Source organism: Lissotriton helveticus, chromosome 10, assembly GCF_964261635.1.
Source record: "Lissotriton helveticus chromosome 10, aLisHel1.1, whole genome shotgun sequence".
Classification (NCBI taxonomy): domain Eukaryota; kingdom Metazoa; phylum Chordata; class Amphibia; order Caudata; family Salamandridae; genus Lissotriton; species Lissotriton helveticus.
The window spans coordinates 661,488,237-661,509,285 of record NC_136071.1 but is presented as its reverse complement, the minus strand read 5'-3'; the positions used below and the strand labels follow the sequence as shown (position 1 = coordinate 661,509,285).

Genomic DNA, 21,049 nt, shown 5'->3' with positions numbered 1-21,049 from the left:
GTCAATTGCAAGTATGAAAAGCAGGGGGCACAGGGTGCAGCCTTGCCTTGTGCCACTGGACAATGTGAAGGAGCGAGAAAGCGGGCCGTTTAAGCGCAGTCTGGCGGTAGGGGCTGAGTACAGCAGTGCTGTAAGCCTAATGACTCCGAAGGACATGCCCACCCTTCTAATTACTGGCCAAAGGAACGGCCACTCCAGAGATTCAAATGCCTTTTCCGCGTACAGCAGGACAGCTGCGGCTGGGACATCGGGGTTGAGTCTATAGAGGACAGCAAAAAGAGTACGTAGGTTCAGAGACGTGGATCGGTGGGGGCACAAAACCCAATTGAGAAGGGAGATTATTTTGTCCAACAGTAATGCGAGACGGATAGCGATCGTCTTTGCTAGTATTTTATAATCGAAGTTTATTAGATAGAGAGAGGTCTATACAAGCCACAGTGCAGAGGGTCCTTGCCCGGTTTTGGTAGTAAGACGATTGCTGCTTCCCGTAGCATAGGAGGTAATTGGTTCCGTTTTAGAGCCTCATGGTAGACCTCAATGAGTCTAGGGGCTAACATGTCCTTATACAGTTTATAAACCCATTGAGGCCAGGGGCAGTAGAACCATTAAGTGCATCAATTGCATCAGATATTTTGTCCTTAGAGAAAGGTTCAGTGAGGAAATCTTGCATGTATTTGTCAAAATACACTAATGCGATTTTTCAAAATACCCTTCGCGCTCCCCGGGAGAGCGATCCTGCGTGGAAGTGTATAATAGCTTATAATAGGACAAGAATTCGTCCTGAATGTCTGTTAACGTGGCCCCTGTAGCAGCGCGGAGCTCAGTAATGTGTGCTGCAGAGTACTGGGGTCTGAGCAGCTGCGCCAGTGTGGGCCCAGGCCGCTCGCCCTCACCATAGCGACGTGCTGTTACGTACTTGCTGAGGTAGTGTGCTTCCCTGTCCGCTGCTTCGCAAAATTCTAACAGTGGCGATAACCGCTGCCGCTCCTCCTCAGAGGTGTCTGACAGGCATTGCATCGAAGCATCTAGAGCAACTAGCTGCTGTTCAATGTTGGCAAGAGTTTTCCGTAAGTCCCTCAGGACCCCCCGTGCTTGGCTATTACGACTCCCCTACTGTATGCTTTGAAAGCTTCCAATAGCATCGCCCACGTATCTACTGAGCCTGCATTGAGATCAAAGTAGTCTTCAATTGCTTCCCTGAGTTCCGAGTCTAACAACTCATCGTTTAGGGCACTGCCAGGTAATCTGCCCCTCGGGCCTGGGGATCCGGAGTTTGAGCTTGACAGGTGCGTGATCAGAATATGACCTGGACAGAGTCGCGCTTGTGGTGTGCCAGGGAATGAGGCCAGGGGAGAGCAGACAAAAATCTAATCTGGTCCAGGTATTGTTTGGGGCTGAATAATGAGTGTATACTGGATTCATGGGGTAGCGCAATCGCTACAAATCAGTAAGTTGAAATGTTGCGCATGTTTCTAACAATACCCGTCGGGCCCTAGGCTTAGAGTCTGCTGCGCTGGAAGAGCAGTCAACTGTGCAGTCCATAAGTAAATTGAAATCACCACCCAATAACAGGTTGCCTGAACCCCACCGTGTGAGAGTAGCGTCTTGGAAAAAGTCCAAACTGTCGATATTTGGGGCATAGACACACAACAACGTGATCAAGTGGCCCAGCAGATTTCCACTACTATGATGTATCATCCTTCCCGATCTGCCTGGGAATGAGTCCGTGAGAATTCGAGTTGCTTATGAATTAAGATTGCAGCGCCCCGTGCATAGGTGCTATAATTGAAAAAATAGCGGTGTGATCCTCAACTGGAGGAGTAGTGCGTGGAGTCCGACTTCGGTAAATGCATTTCCTGTAGGAAGGCGATGTCAACTTTCTGCCGCTGCAGGTAGTGTAGGACATGTTTACGTTTCTTAGGGTTATTAAGACCCCGAACGTTCCAGGTCATGAGGACTAGGTTTGAATGATCGACTAATTCAGGAGCCGGGTCTGTTGTGTCATAATGTAAAAAAAACCTGAAATTATTACGATGAAGTGAATATCGTGTATGGAGCCGGTAATGCAATGACAACTAATGAAGCAAACCCTTTCCCATCCCTCCCCACCCTCCACACAACCTTGCGAATCCACATGCAAGGTGAAGAACCCATTAACCAAGCTTCCAATGCATCTTGTGAACTTCTCACTTGAAAGGATATGAACATTTCCTGATGCATTAATATCGTTAATAACAACTGTGTGCTACGCACCTAGGGGTGAGGTAACGCTTCGGCGAGGCCCAGCAATAACGAAACATTATAATAGAACAGTTCTCATACTATCTCAGTGATCATAGCTACATGCGTCAATGACTAATATCGCAATATATGAATGCAGCAGGTGCAGGGAACCAGGCAAAAAAACACCAGGATTAACCATTTGAGAAAAGGTCCATACTAGCCGCAGAGCCACTGTGGATCTAAGAGCGGCCGCTGCAGTCTTCACTCCGCTGGGAGTTAGAGGTCTTGTATGAGGCGCAGAAAGCTTGCACCTCACTCAGAGTCTCGAAAAAACGAGGGCGCCAGTTGATGTCAACTCTAAGGCGGGCCGGATATAGCATTCCATATCAGAGGCCCAAGTTTCGAAGCATCGCCTTGAAACCCTTGATCTTGTGACGGGCCTCTTGGACCATGAATGTGAAATCCAGATAGAGTGACACGGTGTTACCTTGCCAGGTCAGTTTGCCATGCTCCCTGGCAAGTCTTTGAGCAGTGTCTCTGTCCTGGAAATTCATAATGCGTGCTATTATAGGTCTAGGCGGGCAGCCGGGGTTGGGGCTTGGGCCGAGCGATCGGTGCGCTCTTTCCACCACAAACCCGGGGGTAAATGCATCCTTTCCAAAAATGTCAAACAGTAAGGTCTCAACAAAGGTGTCCATTTTGCCAGTGTTGGTAGACTCCGGAACCCCAGTAATGCGGAGATTGTTGCGGCGGCTGCAAGCCTCCAAGTCCTCATTCTTTATTGCAACTTCTTTCAAAATCTTTTCCATGCGCTCCAGCCTTTTTGTTGATTGCGCAGCCCCGTCCTCGAAGTCTGATATTTAGCCATCTGCATTGTCCAATCGGTGGTCGTATACCTCCAATTTGGCCCCAAGTGCGTGCAGGCATTTCTCCAGTGTGTCGAACCTGTGGTCAAGGTACTTGAACCCAGCCCTGAGTTCAGTAAGCAAGTCTGGGTTAGAGAGGCCTGTGTCCGGCACGACTGAGGAAGCCTGTCCGCCCTGATGGCGCTCTGATCGTGTGCCACGTCTGCAACAGCCGGGAAGGTGAGTAGTCGTTGCTTGGGGTCCTTTTTGCCCATAGCGCTGCGGCCAGCTCCCAGTGTAGCAATGACCCCAGGCACATAGTTGGATAATAGGGTGACGAGATGTTCCGTAACCACATTTCTTGATGGCTCAATGTGCTGCAGTTGGTGCAATGGGGCAAGAGGGCAGCAGAAGCCGAATCCGGGCGGCAAGGTGGCTGCAGGGGTGATCCTGGATGGCGGGTGAAAGGGCCTGTTCCGATGAAGGCCCAAGGCGAGGGAGGCTCACCTAGGCCTCCACAGGGAGCTGGAGAATGGGTCATGCAGGGCTGGCGGTTTCCGGGGGCAAAAAGTACACACTAGCTTGTGCTACCGTTAGGTGACGCCGTGGGAGGCTAAGTCGGTGGGGTAGCGTGCAGGGGAGACCTCGCCGATTATGTTGTGCTACAGACGCTGCGGCCGATCATGTACTCAGGCCGCCCGATGTCTCCGCCCACACTGCTGCAACGCGCAGCCGGGCGGCTGCCTCCCTACCACCACCGGGACCCTTGTCGCCTCCGGAGGATTACAGGAGCGCCGCAGCGTGCACCACCCAGAGGAATTCTGTGAGAGGGGGGACACCAGGCCCGGCTCCAGGAATTTTTATTTGGGTGGGCCAATGGTGTATTTGGGTGGGCCACTGAGTTAGTCGCGTCCGGCATGACTCGCGGGGGGAGGGAGAGGGGGCAGGGGGGATCACACGGGGGGGTAATTTAATAATATCTTTTTTTTTAATGTAGCTTACCGGGTGCCACGGCTACTCAGCTCCTGCCCAGGATGCAAGCAGCCAGGCTCCCTCCCCAATGGTGCATAATTCCAGTGGCCCTGGTTATATCAATACAGCCCAGCAGGCAGCAGTTAATGACTGTGCTGTCTGAACAAATAACTATGGCGTAAACATGTTCAGTTTCACTGGTTTTGATTGAAAGGGCTTTATTTTTTTTTCCAAGGAAGGAGTACATGATCAAACATTTGGTCTCTCAGAAAAACCATAACAGTTTCTGTGGTGGCCCTCCTTTGACTGAGGTAACTTAAAAGTTACACTGCGGTGGCCCTAGGGCCCAGGAAACTCGCTGCCAAGGGCATCTGCTGACAAAGCCTATACATTAAATGCCACATCTCAAAGAGATAGGTATGGTGGGGGTTGGTTTCTGGTTAAATCCTGAGTTTGAGATGGGAGGTTGGTAGAGCAGTGAGGATGCCTTGCCTGGCCAGAATGAGTTGGAGTCGGGACAGCCATCCACTGCAAGGAGGGAGGGAGCAAAACCCTGTTTATTGCCCTCATCACTTCCTGTTCCAAGGGGAGTGAAAACTCTGGCCCGTCGTAGCAGCATCTCCCGTGGTGAGGCCTCACTGTCATACCCTAAGGCAGTGGTCTTCAAACTTTTTTGCATGGGGCCCCCCAAAGCAAAATGTTTTGAAGTTGGGGACCCATGCAAAACTTTATTCCAAGGATCGTAAAACAGGAGAGGCAGGGCTGAGAGCAAAGGCAGAGCTTTTGAGATCATATCATGGACACTTTTCTGTAGCTCATAATCCACAGTAAATGTGAAACATATGATAGGGAAAATCATCAAGCAATAACAGAAATTGACAAAAAACCTGTTCTCTCAATAAATTGGTTCTTGTGAGCCCCTCGCACTCCTGGGCCCCAATGGAATTTTATTCCTGCACTAATTATAGCTGAGGCCCGAATTAGCCCCCTACCTCCTCTGCCTCTTTCACAACTTACCGACCATGGCTATCACTCCAATCTTGAAACAGGTTATCCATCACTTTTTTGGTTTTACGTAAGGAAGACCCGGCCCAAGGGCATTGGGAAACTTTAAATAAGCACCATTTACATTACACAAATACAAGTTCATAAAATGTATTATATATATTTTTTTATTTTAGGCACTGGACTATTAAGTGATTTGAGTTGAGCTGACAGGAGGACCTGAACTAGGTTCCAAAGTAGGAAGCTCTTGCCATTAGGACACAACTCCTCCCTTTTAAAAATAATGAGCTCCAATGTGCTGTCCCCACCTTTTCGGTGTGAAGGTTCTCTCATCTCTCTGTGAAACGCCCTTCGCAAAGCTTGACTGGTCACCTTTCTTTTGCTTTTTGCTATATTTGGGTATTAAACCAGCATTAATGAGGTAAAATCAATGCCCAGATAGTTTTTCCCAAATGCAAAAATGACAAAGTAGATGCATGACAAAATGTTCTGCATAACCCCACATAATTTTCCTTTTCTTGCCACATAATTTAGTCAACCCTGCCACATGATTTGGTCCTCCCCTGCCGCATAATTCCAGTGACCCTGGCTTTAATAGGCCTCTCATGACACTGGACCCTATGCAACTGGTTAAGCAACACACATAAAAGCAGCCGAGGAGCTAATATATGCTTTATGTGATGCCAAAGTGCTTTTTACCACAGGCTCTGTAGCTCTATAAATACACTAGTTACTATTTCCCACTGTGAAAACCAGGATTCAAATCGGCGACTCTCTGGTCAGACACAGAAATCTGCAGTGATTGCTTTAGATAACTGAGGTTTATAACGTGAGAGTATATTTTTGCAAAAATCGTTTCATTTGCTTTGTTTTTTCATTTACTGTGTGTGTGCTTTTTTTAAATATGCAATTATATGAAGAAGAAAAAATTACATAGTTATTAGCATGTTGCGTTTACCCTTGAGCCCCGTCTCCCTACTCACTGACAGCGCCCCAGGAAACACTCAGGATTACAGGTGCAAACTTTTTATGCTGTTTAACTTATGCATATAAAAGAAGACAGCCTGTGAACTCACCAGAAAAACGTCCACGCTTGCAGGCGATCTTCATTCACAATTCCTTCCTTGCAGACGCAGTTGTGCCCCCCTGGGAATGCAATCACGGACCCCCAGGGAGGTGTGCACCACCGTTTGAAGAGGCCAGGGCCGGAGCTCCCACCACATGCTGTGCCTGCTGGCTTTGGCCCATTGTCATTCTATATGTGACAATGGGCCGCGATAATCTGTGCTGGGCTGCGCAGAGGCTGCAGCAGCCTCTTGACTTTGGATCAGGAGAGCCAGCCCGAACACTGATGGGGGAGGAACGGCTCACATCAGGCCTCAGGCCAAGGCTCCTGTTTGGGTGGGCCAGGCTCATGTTTGGGTGGGCCCGGCCCACCCGGCCCACCCTCTAGAACCGGGCCTGGGGGACACCACGGCGGGAATGGGGGCGCAGATGTGTAGGGAGATGGCGGCAATGCACTCACCACAAGTCCAGGGCAGATCAGAGATGACGTAGGCAGGGCAATGCTGACCGCTGGCATCGTAGCCTCAATGTCAGCCGGACAAGAATTTCGGGCAGCTGAACACTTGGCCGCAGTCAGCTCCTCCCTCCGAGCCACAGATGGCATTTTCAGTGGTTACAGACCGCCCAGAGGGCTGAAATGTGGACAGCAGGAGCGCAGACGTGCATGAGACAGATTCCCAACTGTCGGTCAGGATCACTTCGCCGAGATAGTCGGATCGTTACTGGGCCGTCGGGCAGAGTTTCAGTGCCGCGTGGCTATCTTGGTACGTGGCTTGGCCGCGCCACCATTCATTTGAATCTTACGCTTACTCCTATCGCTACCAGCTACTCTGTAGTAGCTGTGCGCACTATGCAAACCTATAAACAAATAAAAAATATTTGAACAAGAGCAAATTGAAGTATATTTTACGCTAGGTAGAAAGGTGGTTTCGCAAGTGAATACTAAAACAAACCAAGAATTAGATTTTAACCACTTTGACTGTTCCTTCAGATGAGTGTTCTCGCCGAAACTCAGTAGGACAAAATAACTTTCACTATACAGTTAGTATATTTTAGTTTCAAATGTATCTCCATAAACTTTAAAATCAGAGGGACGGATGCTGGAAAAGGAGTCAATAGAGAACCCTGTTCAACAGAGACGTACTTAACAATGCCTAGGATTTGTAACTCTTTGCTTTGACCCCTGAATTGTACAATCCCAAGCAGCTAAAAATAGGCCTAGACAAAGTATCAATCACCATGGTTGCTTAGTATGAGATTTGTCATGTAGCTCTGAAAACTTACCATCTGATGCTGTGATCCAAACATTGTGTTGCAAGGCACCCGACACAGACAGGAGAGGGGCAAACCAAGCTGTAATAAAATGATTGCAGTATCAGAATCAAATATCCCACAGGCCCTGTACACAACCTTATTTCAACTTTGTGGACATAAAACATGAACATCTCTAAATTTGTTTCTTGTGGAGTTAGGTTTATGAATAAGCATACAACATTGCCACAAATAAGTGCGTTGATTTGCGACTCGCAAAATGGAATGTACAACCGTATCTCACACACTGTTTCCGACTCCAAATGGTTTGGCAGATTGCCTGCCTCATTAATATCCATAAGACAGCTCGCGATTTGCGACCCATTGGAAATGGCTACCACTCCCAGCGATGGTAGCCTGCTGGGCTCAGCAGACCACCATGTCTGTGACTGCTTTTTAAATAAAGCAGTTTTTAGAAAAAAAATGCAGCCTGTTTTCCTTAAAGAAAATGATGCATTTAAAAAAGAAAAATGAAACGTTTGATTTCATTTTTTAAGAGCAGTCAGTGGTCCCTGGGGCCACTGCCGGCTCATAAAAAATATTTTTGCTGCCAGTCACAAAGGGGAAGGGGGTCCCTTTCTGTTTGCCAGTGGCTTATCATCTTTTTGAAATGGGTGGTAAACTGCGAGTGTTTTGCAACAACAATTGCGGTCGCAAAACAATCGTACATTGAAGTATGACTCGCTGTTCAGAAGGTTGTCCTTAGCATGCCCATCCTATTTTGCGAGTCAGTAATAGGTTACTGACTCACAGAATAGGGTTTCTACATAAGGCAGACCTATTTTGCAGCCGCAAACAGACCCATTTCCCGTCAGTGACCGCAAAAAACAGTCATACATCTCCCTACTTAGGGCCCGATTTCGATGGGGTTAGGAAAGCATTCCCACCAAGGACCAGATTACGATGCGGTTAGGAAGGCCTCCTAACAGCATTTGTTCCTTCCACATCGGATCGGGAACGTGTCTTCCCGACCGAGGTCCAGATTACGATGCGGTTAGGAAAATAGGCTCCCATAGAAGTCAATAGGAGTCCAACCAAATCGTATCTGGAAGCATCCGGATGCATCATACTCGGTCGGTCGGACTCTTCCGAGTCGGTCGGAAATCATTTACAAACCGATTTGATCAGGAAGATTTCCTAACTGCATCAGAATCAGCCCCATAGTGTAGCATAGGCACTAAATTGGTCTTTAAACTATACCCCCAGTAGTATCTTATGAGGGCTACCACATAGTTCAGGACTTCCTAGAGTCAGCTAATTATTTAATATAATATATCCAGGGTAGACAAGCTGGGTACAGCTAGACAATCATTTATGATAAGGCGACTTAAGGAGGCATGGCAGTTAGACCACATAGAAACCCATAATTTGATTGGTGCCAATTTCACACTATCCTCCACATTGCTTAATATTTTCTAGTTTTTCGTGCAAGAAGAAACATAGACTACTGGGTGGTAACCCCAAAAGCAGTCTACAAATGCATTTTTCTTTTATCTGCAAGCTATGTGTACTACGGTAACCCCAAATTGCCGCATATGTTACAATCTGGATGCATTCACGATTATAAATATCTAGAATGGGGCAGGACAGGTTTATTCCCAATGCTCTAGGCCTACAGCTTGGTTAAATCCCAAACACCTTTTCGATAGGCAATGAGCTGAGAGAATCAAAATTAATACCAGAGTAGGGAAAACGGGCCACCTTACCAACGTTCTCACCCTTGATAAGAATAGGTCTGGTCTAACTATTGGGACTACTGCATACCATATAGTGTGTTTTACTGATGTTCATTCCTAGATCCAAGCTATTCATAAAAGTTTCAAAAAAAGAGTCAATCAGTCCTTGCAGGGCATTTGGTGCTCTGGACATTAAATCAACATCAGCAGAATCCATTAAAACATGAACTGGTCTTGAGCGCATCATTGGCATGTACTTGCAATGCGAAATTTAAAAGACATTAAGATCATTATAGACAATAAAAATAATGCTGGTGCAAGAATGCAACCCTTTCTAACTCACCGCTCCAATGCAAATACATTGGTACTTTCCTCCTGAAAAAAGTGTTACGAATGCCGTAACCTCATTTTGTAAAGTGCAGTGAAAATTAATTAGAACCTTGTTCCTGCTCATCCTTGATGGGCTAGCCCTGAGCTTGGATTGATAGAAAGCATTGCCATGGTCCATAAATGATTGGAACAACACATCCGGCTTAGCCAGTGTATATTTGCCAACTATCAACTGGAGGATGAGATGTTCCTCAAGAATATCCAAGCCAGTTCTAAACTTGTATAGTACCTAAAAAACACATTTGTCGCGTCTGCCCATTTTATTATTCTGTGAAAAAATATCTGGCCGACCAGACTGACCACAGAATCAATAAAAGGAAATTGGTCTTTAGCATGCTGGGTCTTGCATATTATCTTTTTAAACACAGGCACTATGAGAGCAGAGTGCCAAAAGAACTGTACTTTTGTGGCACAAGATGGATTTATGGCATTAGTGACAGCAGGGACTCAAAATTCTAAATTAGATGTATAAATATCATATTAACCCATCAGGGCCCTGGGCCTTCCCTGGGGGCCTCTTCAAGATTGCATTTGTCACTGTCTCCAACTCAAAACAGGTAAGAGGAGGGTACATAGGACAGGGTATAACAATGTCAGACAGCATACATCCCACCAAATGGTAGACAGATTTAGATTGTTCTACCCAAAACTCAACGATAATGTTCATACCTGGGCCAAAGGACTCCTCCGTGTTTAATTTGGGCAAGTTAACAATTTTCCAAAGCATACAGGTGCCCTTCAAGGAGCAAGGGGTAACCAAGCTTTTGAACGTCTTCATTAAGTGCTATCTTTCTGTTTTTGAGGAAAGTTTATAGTTGGTTCTAAATCTACGGATGACTTCTTGATCCCTAGAATTGGGTTCTATTGGCTTTCCTACAGGTGTTATCAAACCAGTTAGGCTGGCTGGGTTCTTGTTTCTAACCAAGGCTAATAAGGCATTCTTAAAAAGTTGTCCCACATTAGCAAAGGCTTGAATAAACAAATACCCAAATTTATCATCAAATGCTAACTAGTCATTGACTGAGGATATGTTGCCACTAATGTTTTAAAAAAATAGTTCGATATTTGGAGACTTCCTTCTTACCCTCAGCCTCTACTGCATAGGTACTACGCCAGTAACTCCCTTCTTAGGAGTCTTCCCTTTTTTATCACACAGGTTTAATGTTAAAAGATTGGGGTCATGGACAGCCCAATGTTGGCAAATCAAGATAAAGAGCAAGCAATAAAATGTAATCAGTTATAGTCCTACATCCCTGCCCTGTGTGTGGCGGGATTATATTGTCTGCCTTCCCGCAAATTTCAGCTACATTCCACCTCGAGAACAACGACGCCAACGCCGCCACACTGATCGGCAACCTCGCCAACCTAGGCCTCAGACAACTCGTCACCACACCCACCCATGCCGCCGGCCACACGCTGGACGCCGTCTTCACCACAAGCACCCACGTCTCCTTCAACCACACCACCGAACCCCACTGGACAGACCACCGCTGCATTCACTTCACCTTCAGAAAACCTGCCACGCACCACCGCACCCAACAGCTGCCTCGCCGCTGCTGGAGCAAAATCACCGAAGACCAGATGACCACCACCCTCTCCCTGAACCAACCCACCGAGCCCACCAACCCGGACGCCGCAGCCCGCAACCTCAGACAGTGGATCGAAGACTGTGCCAACACCCTCGCCCCACTGAAGAAACCCCCAACAACCACGCCAGCAAGAGAGCCTCCTGGTTCACCGACGAGCTCCTGGCCTCCAAGCGCGCATGCCGGAAACTGGAGAAGAGATGGCTCCACTCCCGCATACCGGACAACCACGCAGACCACAAGGACGCCACTTGCAGACACCACCACCTCATCAGATCAGCCAAGAGGTCCTCCTTCAAAGACCGACTGGACAACAACGCACACAACAGCAAAGAGCTCTTCCGCATCGTAAAATAACTCTCCAACCCCAGCGCCAACGACATCCCGCCCTCACAGGAACTGTGTGACTCCCTCGCCAACTTCTTCCACCGAAAGATCGCTGACATCCACGACAGCTTCAACGCCACGACCGACCCAACCGCACCAGACCCCACCCCTCCTGCGAACACCATCAGCACCAACCTCCTGACCTCCTGGTCCAACGTCTGCGAATACGAGACACGCAAGGTCATGAACTCCATCCACTCAGGATCTCCGACGGACCTGTGCCCGCACCACATATTCAACAAGGCAGGCGCAGCCATCGCACCCCAACTACGGAAGGTCATCAACATCTCCTTTGAAACCGCGACTTTCCCAGAAAGCTGGAAGCACGCCGAAATCACCGCCCTCCTCAAGAAGTCCAAGGCGGACCTCAAGGACCTCAAAAACTTCCGGCCCATCTCCTTGCTCCCGTTCATCGAGAAAATCGTCAACATGCAACTGACCCGCCACCTAGAAGACAACAACATCCTGGACCCATCCCAATCCGGATTCAGACGAAACCACAGCACCGAGACAGCCCTCATCGCCGCCACTGACGACATCAGGCGCCAATTAGACAACGGCGAAACATCAGCCCTCATCCTCCTGGACCTATCTGGCCCTTTCGACACGGTCTGCCATCGCACACTAAAGACACACCTCCATGAAGCTGGTATCCAAGACAAGGCCCTCGACTGGACCACGTCCTTCCTCCCCGGAAGATCCCAGAGCGTCCGCCTCCCGCCTTTCCGATCCGAAGCCACCGACATCATCTGCGGCGTCCCCCAGGGCTCCTCCCTCAGCCCGACGCTGTTCAACATCTACATGGCCCCCCTCGCACAAGTGGCCCGCCACCACAACCTCAACATCATCTCCTACGCCGACGATACTCAGCTCATCATCTCCCTCACCAAGGACCCACGCACCGCCAAAACCAACATCCACGACGGAATGAAGGCCATTGCCGACTGGATGAGGAGCAGCCGTCTGAAACTGAACTCGGACAAGACGGAGGTCCTCATCCTCGGGCCCAACCCCTCAGCCTGGGACGACTCCCAGTGGCCTACCACTCTGGGGACAGCACCGACACCCACCGACCACGCACGCAACCTGGGATTCATCCTCGACTCCACCCTCTCCATGTCCAAACAGGTCAACGCCGTCTCCTCCTCCTGCTACAACACCCTCCGCACCCTTCGCAGGATCTACAAATGGATCCCGGCCGAAACAAGAACAGTGACACAGGCCCTCGTCAGCAGCAGGCTGGACTATGGCAACGCACTCTACGCCGGAATCCCAGCCAAACACCTACGACGACTCCAGCGCATCCAAAATGCCTCCGCCCGACTGATCGTCAACGCACCCCGCCGCTGCCACAGGAACTTAGACTGGCTCCCCGTCGACAAGAGGATCACCTTCAAACTCCTCACCCAGGCACACAAATCACTCCACAACGCCGGACCAGCCTACCTGAATAGCCGACTTAACTTCCACACCCCCACCCGCCAGCTCCGCTCCGCCAGCCTCGCCCTCGCCACCGTCTCCCGCATCCAACAAACTACCTCTGGCGGCAGATCCTTCTCCTACCTCGCCGCAAAGACCTGGAACACCCTTCCTACCCACCTACGTCAGACCGAAGACCTCCTCGCCTTCAGAAAACTCCTCAAGACCTGGCTCTTCGAACAGTAGCGCCGACCCCCCCAGCGCCTTGAGACCCACACGGGTAAGTAGCGCGCTTTACAAATCCCCCTGATTGATTGATTGATAAATTAAAACTGAACAAATATCTAAGGTCCACCCCCCAGTCTCCATGGACGAGCATCTTAGTTTCTTACGTTCCCCATAAGAGAGGTCCAGGAACATTACTCTGGATCTAAGTTCAGCATTACAATCTTCCTCAAAGACCAAGTTAACACAGCGCAGGCTGGCTGACGCTCTTTCGCTTAAAATTTCAATGACTTTAAAAAGTATGTCTGTACTACACGGGTTATCCTAGAAGTTTATGAGGGGAAAAAAATAAAATGTCTAGACTAGACAATGCAAAAAAAAATTAATTCCTGGGTGGGATAATGGGACCTCAATAGCCTTGCATTGCAACGAAATTGTAAACACGGTAGTCATACACTCCCTAGCTCTACCCAAAGACTGCGGGCAGAGAGCAACTGGAATAGTCTTCCCAGGTTATCAGATCTTGTGCCCAAGTTTCTTGTAGCAAGATAACTTCATACTTATTAATGAAGGCTATCCAGTCCTTATTACTTATTTCGGAGGCTAAACCTGCTATATTCCAGCATATCATAATAACTGTTGGATCACATTTATGGATCAGTGTTGAAATCATGCCTACCAATAGCCATTCCATGCCTTGTTACAGGCTTGCCAGAATAGCAGTCAAAGCTTGAAAATTTGAATCTGGTGTATCTCCCCCCAAAGCCTCCTTCCCATTTGCCAATTCAATTGATTCAAGTCAGAAAGGGGCGTGAAGCGATTTTGAGTTAGGATGAGATGAGAAAGAGTTAAGGTGCACAAACATTTGTTACACAGGGCTGGGGTCATGTTGGCCTGTGGTAGGGGTGGCTGTAGAAAGAGACCAAGGGCAACAATTGAACATAATCAAACGTATGATGGTTAGATCATCCTTGTGATAAAAAGATTCCTGGCCAGCCTGGGGTACCTACCAAAGCCTGAGGTGGTCATAATCAGTAATGGTAAAACCACAATTTGTGGTAAGCAAGTGGCATACTTGGTTCTTTAACTGGGACGCTGTCTTGACTTTGGGTAGAGTGAGTACAGGAATATCAGATACAATTGTCACGTATGTGCAGGCCTCTGGAGGGAGATTATGGCAAGGGAGAGAAAAAGAGTGAACAATGGGGCAATCATGAGCCCTATTGGTCCTTCTGTGCACATAATCAGTTCCTCTCTACTCTCTCATCATTGGTTCTGGGTTGTGCCCTCTGATGCTAAATGCTTTAATGTCACTCCAAAATAGCTACATTTGAAATCTGGGAGCTATTGTATAAAGGAATGCTGCCTTCAGACTGACCTGCGGGTACATTGCCCAGACTGCTGTTGCACACTAGGGGCAAGGGATGACTAAAAAGTCAAATTCCCCAAGGTGCACTCCCCAACAAGACAGGGGATATGAGAGAGACGAAAGGAAGACATCCCTGAAGGTTATTTCAGTTACCATCAGCATTTCACCTAGCCATACATATCTTGAACCCATTGGCTGTTGAGCCCAACATTTAAATCTGAATGTTTAATTGATTGGATGTAACAGGATATGAATTCCAGGAGGGCTCTGTAGACCATAACTAAGCAATTTCAAACAGCATAGACTCATTCTTACATTACGAGGATGGAAGAAACTTTTAGTAGATGGTTACACAAGTTGTGGCACTTACTGAGCTGTGGCTAGGTAACTGTAGCTCACTGTACAGCAAGAAGAGGTAATTGCCTTGGTTCAATGCCAGTACAATATAGGATATCTGATTCACCACTAAATTACATGTCTTTTTTTGCCTGTAGTGTAGGGGTGCCCAATTATGCCAATCATTCAAGTATTGGGCGCATGGAACGTCTTATTTCTTAGACCCGGTCACTTGTCCCAGAACTCTATTTAAAACTTGTTATTCACCTGACTCTGAAGGGTGTAACATGAACTGCAGCTATCAGTTGCTCCGCCTAGAGGACCATTACAAAATAATGGAGTGACCCATGCTAGTCCACGGACCTGGGTAATGCTTTGTATAGAAAACAATGGTCCTAGGCCTACTTCCTTAAGTCAAAATCTATGAACATGGTACACATAGAACTCAAGTTTCATCATAAGTGTACCCCAATAGTTAATCAATTCATTTAGGTATATCCTCAAAATGACACACAAGCACCATAGATAGCTTCAGTAGTGACTGTTTAATCTCACAGTTATAATCACAGATCACCCTAGAAAACATTTCAAAACAGAAAAGAGGGTTGCTCCAGTGTGGAAAAGTATTGTGCTCGTGAAAATAGAACAGATGTATAGGGAAATCAGAGAGTAGTTAAAAACAATCAATTACACATAATAATGTCCTTAGTAAACTGGTTGTGGTTTACAGTAGCACCAGTTTTACAATCGGGCCTGTCTCTCATGGATTAGAAAGTACTTTTCTAATTCTTGATGTTGCACAGAGTATAATCATCTGTAAAGAGGCAGGGATGGGGTGAAATAGGGTACGGCCCATTAGGGGAAATTGTCGACATTTCATTGTCGACATTTCGACCCTTGCGCATAGAGGGTGGTTTGTATCCTCTGCAGGCGGGTGTTCCTCAGGAAGGGAAGAGGGGGTGCGGGGGGGGGGATAACCTGTATCAAGGTGAAGTCAGGATTACAGCCCCTCAGGTGGTGGTCCGCATAATTGTAGCGGTGAATGAGAATAGGTATTGAAAAATCAATGTGCAGAATTCAGGGCAGCAATGTTGAATGAATCCTGACACTGGTGGATTAAGGCATCTCAGTCAGCCTTCGTGGCGCAGTCCTGGAGATCATCACCAGGACTGCACCACAAAGGTTTTCTTTACCGCTCCACCTAGAGGAACAAGTTTTTGTTCTGCTCTTAATGTGTGGATCTATACGTCTCACAGGTACTTTCTACAAGCATCAAATTATTAAACCTGTACATAATAACAATCATCTCTGTGTGGCAGAATCCAGCTTTCCCTTCAATCTTAATCCCTTTTACACAGGACAGAGACTCTGTGCAATGTGTCTCACCTATCCAGTCTTCTTAATTTGAACAATATGAGCCCTAGGGAGATAGACCATCACTTGGTTTATTTTCTGATGGCCCTTAAGATCCTCCTCAAGCCCCTAAAATGGATATGCCCCTCTATAATCGTCTCTAGTCCGTGACTTATAGAAAATTGCTGAGGGAAAACGCACTCAAATATCTCATAGTAGTCAGACATTTCCAATACAATCCAGTTCTAATTTAGAGGCCAGGTACAGCCATCTTTATACATTTTTCCACTGTCACCCTGGAGGATCAACCCTGTTCAATTAAAATCAATGAATTTCAATTGCAGTTTAGACCCACCCTCTCTTTCCTACAAGTAATTTCCCTATTTGTGCATGCCTAATGTTGGTTAGTGAAGGCAGTTAGTGAAAGCTCTGTAGTAATTAAAGAAGAAAACTTTCACAACCTCTATTTACATAGTGCAGGTAAGTCTGCAGGCAAAGAATTAGGTTTGCTTCTATTCAGCTGTTGCTTTGCTTCTTTTCCTGTCCCAGTTCTGAGGCTGTGTGAGCGAAGATCGGGTGTCATGCTATTCAAACTAGGAAATCCAAACTCCCATAATCAAGGCAAAGGCAGATGTAGGAAGCAAACAATGGGTCTATTTACTGCGACAAGCACTGCAACAATGTTACTTTTGAAGAGAAATCCATACCACAGACAGAGAACCCTTTGTGCAGCTAGGTGGGGAGATAACATATAAAAATGCTGGGTAATGCAAATTTGCAGGGCCTAGAACACACAGGAATATTTTACTCATGGCTCCTGTAGAACAATGAACCTCTTCAAGCTTCAGGTTCACTGTATGCAAGTCACACTCTTAAGTTTGTTTAGTATATTGCTTCATGAAGACCTAAAGGACTAACAGAGCCACAATAGAAATATGTTTTAGCTGAGCGTTACTTAAAATATGGAAAATATAAATTGCACAAATTACCAATGGGACCGAATAAGTAGATTACAGAACCACAGCATCACAATAAAAAAAGCAGAGCACATTAAACAAAACAATTGCTAATTTTTTAACATAAGAAGTACTGCTAATGGATATAACATTCTGTTCTGTAGGAAATCCAAATTAAAGGGAACACAACAAAAGCAAGATGTTGTACTGAAAGAGAAGTTCTAAGCCTGCTTACAAACTTATTATAGGTCTTACATAGCTTAAATCATATACTGTTTCAAGACATAAATTTAATTCAGGGCCATGTCTCCATTTTAAGACCAAGTAATGGGCAGTATTGCATCACAACTGTGTAGGACTAGCACAATCAGACTAAATAAATGCTCTTTTTTTTTTAAAAAATCCTGTCAGCGCTGAGGCCCCCATCTTATAGTGCAGTGGCACACTATTTTGGTGCATGTGTAAAGTGAACATCACTTTACCTGATTACAAATGAACTGGCCCAGACCCGACCTAGAAGCAGAGCTGATGTAGATCACGGGCTGCTTGGAATAGAAGACACTGAATCCTTCGCTTGAGTAGTCTTCAAAGCGTGAATGAATAACAAGCCGGCAGACTTTAAGAAGGCCTTCCCGATCGTCTTCATGATAATAAGCAGATCCATTTTCATACCTGTCAATCAAACAATTAATTGTAAGCAGTTAATAGCTTCTGTCGTAATGAAGCAATGACGCTGTTTATCAATGCAAAAGTGTTTTTTTTTCAGTTTGGACATCACAAGACCACTGAGCTAAAGAAAATATGGCATTACTACTGTAATATTAGAAAGCAAGTATAAACATTAGCAGGATAACTGGGGTTGCTGCCCAAACCTCAAGTCACTACCCCCCTCCCCTACATCCCACTCCATTCCATCCCACCCGAAACAAGCGACAAGTAGGGAATGTTATCTCTATCACCTGTTACCCCTTGTTTTACAGAAAACAGTGTTTACCTTTTTGTAGTCAGACTATTCAGACTTTTGGGACCTCAATCAAAACACATCTCTATTTCAAGACTAAAACCTTTCGATCCATATTTTAACAAACCAGATATTTAAGTGTGTGGGAATCAGAGAGAGCATTTTGTTAAGAGACCACATATGCAGGGTAAATTCTTCAGTTCTCTTTAATGTATCCACCATGTAACCACACAGCCACCACCGGGCCAGCTCATCAGCAAATGTCCCACTGGTTGCCCCGAATGCGGTTGCCCCGAATGCCCCACAGCAAATTGTTCAGTTCTCTTCAATGCATCCCGCATGTAACCACGCAGCCACCACTGGAGCAGCTCATCAGCAACGATAGTCCAGGACACCCCAAATTCCATATCATGACTACAGGAATCCATGAGTTACATCGCAGTTGAAGAGGCACGAACATTATAACAAAACACAAGCCACACCACATTTGCTCGAAGGAGTCTGATTTGCTCTTCTCCTTCCATCTTTGCTATAACCCTGCCCACCCCAAGAAAGCTCACTTGGCATTTTATAAAGATGTATATTTTCAACGACATAAAGAGAAGTGTGTGAGCAAAGTATCCTATAACCTTAGGTTCACTGTCATACACCTATCTTTTTTTTTGTACACATTTTTATTGATTTTAATTATTTGACAGAAGACACCAGCCAGTCATCATGACACCATGAAAGTCGAGGAGTACACACAAAGTTTTGTGCGACCCAGTTTACAGACACAAGTAAATGCAAAGCAACATGGATTTGGACATTCCCCATGAGACTAAACCATACCCCCCCAACTGTTTCCCACAGACCCTGCGATATTTCTTGGGACACTCGCGTGCCTCGTACATTATTTTTTTCTTGCGTGGCACAACAATCCACCCCAGGCCGCCAGTGTCCAACACTAGGAGGGAGGGAGGGGGATGCGGGGGGGGGGATTGGGGCATTTCCAGGAGGCCGCTAAGTCCCTTTTGGCTACCACCATTCCTGTAGTGAAAACAGCTTCTCGTTCCTAGACCCATCCAACCCATCAGTAATACCAAGGATCGTGTGCTTTGGATTGTGAGGAACTTTCCACTCCAATATCTCAGTGAGTTCCTCCTCAATATCGCCCCCAGAACCGCGTCAAGCGGGGGCATGCCCACTCCATGAAGAGAAAATCAGCTGGATCGTGACCACACCTAGTACAAGCGGAGGTCGAGCTAAATCCCGCTCGGTGAGGCAGGCTGCATGTAAATAATAGAGCTGTACCACGCGTAGCCTGGCGGAGGCAGTGACCGTCCTCGGGGCCATAAGGGCATCACGCCCATCCTCCTCCTCCAGGGTGCCCACCCATTCCTCCCATTGAGCTCGTAGTCGATCCAGGGAAGTAGGGGCATTATTGATCAGTGTGCGGCAGATGCGGGAGATGCCACCCTTCCCCAGGTCCCCCAACATAATCTGTGCCTCAGGCGGGCTATGGTCAGGAAGCAGTGTACCTGTTGTGAGGTGCATATGGAGAGCATGTCGCAATTGCAGGTACCCGTAGAACTGCGACTGATGCAGGGAGTATCAATTTTGAAGGTCTTTGAAGGAACGCATGTGATTCATGAACATATCTTAAATGTGTAAAAGGGCGGTAGCTATTAGATTTTTACAACGCGATCAGATAAAATGGCACTTTCGTTGTAATAAATTACCTGAACAGGCGGCAGAGCCACAGGGTGGTATCAGAGAGTATTCTGGTTGTAAGCTTTCTTAGTCTTTCCTTGTCTAGCACCGAGATGTAAGCTGCCAAACTGTGCCCCAAAAGGGCCATGTGACCCTTTTCCCCAACGTTCTGAGTTCTACAAATGGAGACACAAACAGTGACAATAGAACAGTACACATGTAGTACCTTCTTACAAAATAAGCATACAATTGATTTATTTCAAAAACGTTTTTAGGGCTCTACACCACTGGCTGGGTGATTAAAAACAAATCCATTTAATATGGTCAGAAAATGCACATCTGAAAATGAGGGGGCTTGGAGACCCGTGCATTTTTTCTAGTATGGGTATTTGAAATGGGTCCCCAACAGCTATCTTAAACAATGGTATATTTTAACCAGGAAGGCATTCAGAGTATGGAATTATCACAAGTGATCAAGCTTCATTCATGTTTTAACAAAGGGTATTCAAACTAAAGAAGTGTATCTCCTAATGGATCCTAATGGATTGCAGTTTCCTCGGGAATTAACCTTTCTTTGTTGATCGCCAGGACCTTAGAAGAACCATCTGATAGCTTCCAGATTATCAGAGGACCGTTGTTGGCTCAAGCAAGGGAAGAGGATGTGGCCTAATGACCAGAGCTGTACACTCTGAAACTAGGGAAACAGATTCAGGTTTTGGCGTCAGCTCATCCTGCGATACTGGGAAAATCATTTATCTCCCCGTGCCAAAAAAGGGCAAATATATATTTGCCCTGGCAGCTGGTCTCTGTAAAGTAGCTCCAATTTCATCATAGCACTCGGAGGATCATGGTGTCCCAATTCTTTACGCACTAAACTTGCACTCAATCAATATTCTCATTATAACAATACACTGAACCCACGAGTGGTGTATGCATGCTTTACAAATGAAAATAACATGTATAAATGGTATTGCTACAGGTATGGGCCTTATCTAGAGTGTGGCGGTCAGGGTATTTTTTTGCTGTTGCAACGGAAAAAAATGTCCACCAAATTCTCGGTCCACATGCCCGATTTAGAGTTAAACAGCCCACCAAGTTTAAGTAAAATTTACTCTTAAGCCTTCCTCTGGTGGCCGGAGATTAGCCATCTTACCATACGCCCTGTTTATAGTGGACAGTCAAATGGCTTTTATTTAACAATCTGCCACCCCCGAGGGGCAGCAAAGATCGGGGGGGGGGGGGTTGACACCCACACCATTGAAGAAAACTCCCATGGTG

General features: G+C 46.6%; 1 protein-coding gene across 1 annotated transcript in view; it reads right to left on the bottom strand.

Annotated features, from left to right (window-relative positions):
• Nucleotides 1–21,049, bottom strand: part of PDXDC1 (pyridoxal dependent decarboxylase domain containing 1) — a 399,349-nt gene that overhangs the window by 207,231 nt on the left and 171,069 nt on the right. Inside the window, exons 5-7 of the mRNA XM_078663195.1 lie at nt 19,801–19,947; nt 17,601–17,790; nt 7,395–7,463 (exon numbers count right to left, since the gene is read on the bottom strand). Coding sequence (XP_078519321.1) covers nt 7,395–7,463; nt 17,601–17,790; nt 19,801–19,947 — 406 coding nt within the window. The remainder of the gene's footprint in view (nt 1–7,394; nt 7,464–17,600; nt 17,791–19,800; nt 19,948–21,049) is intronic.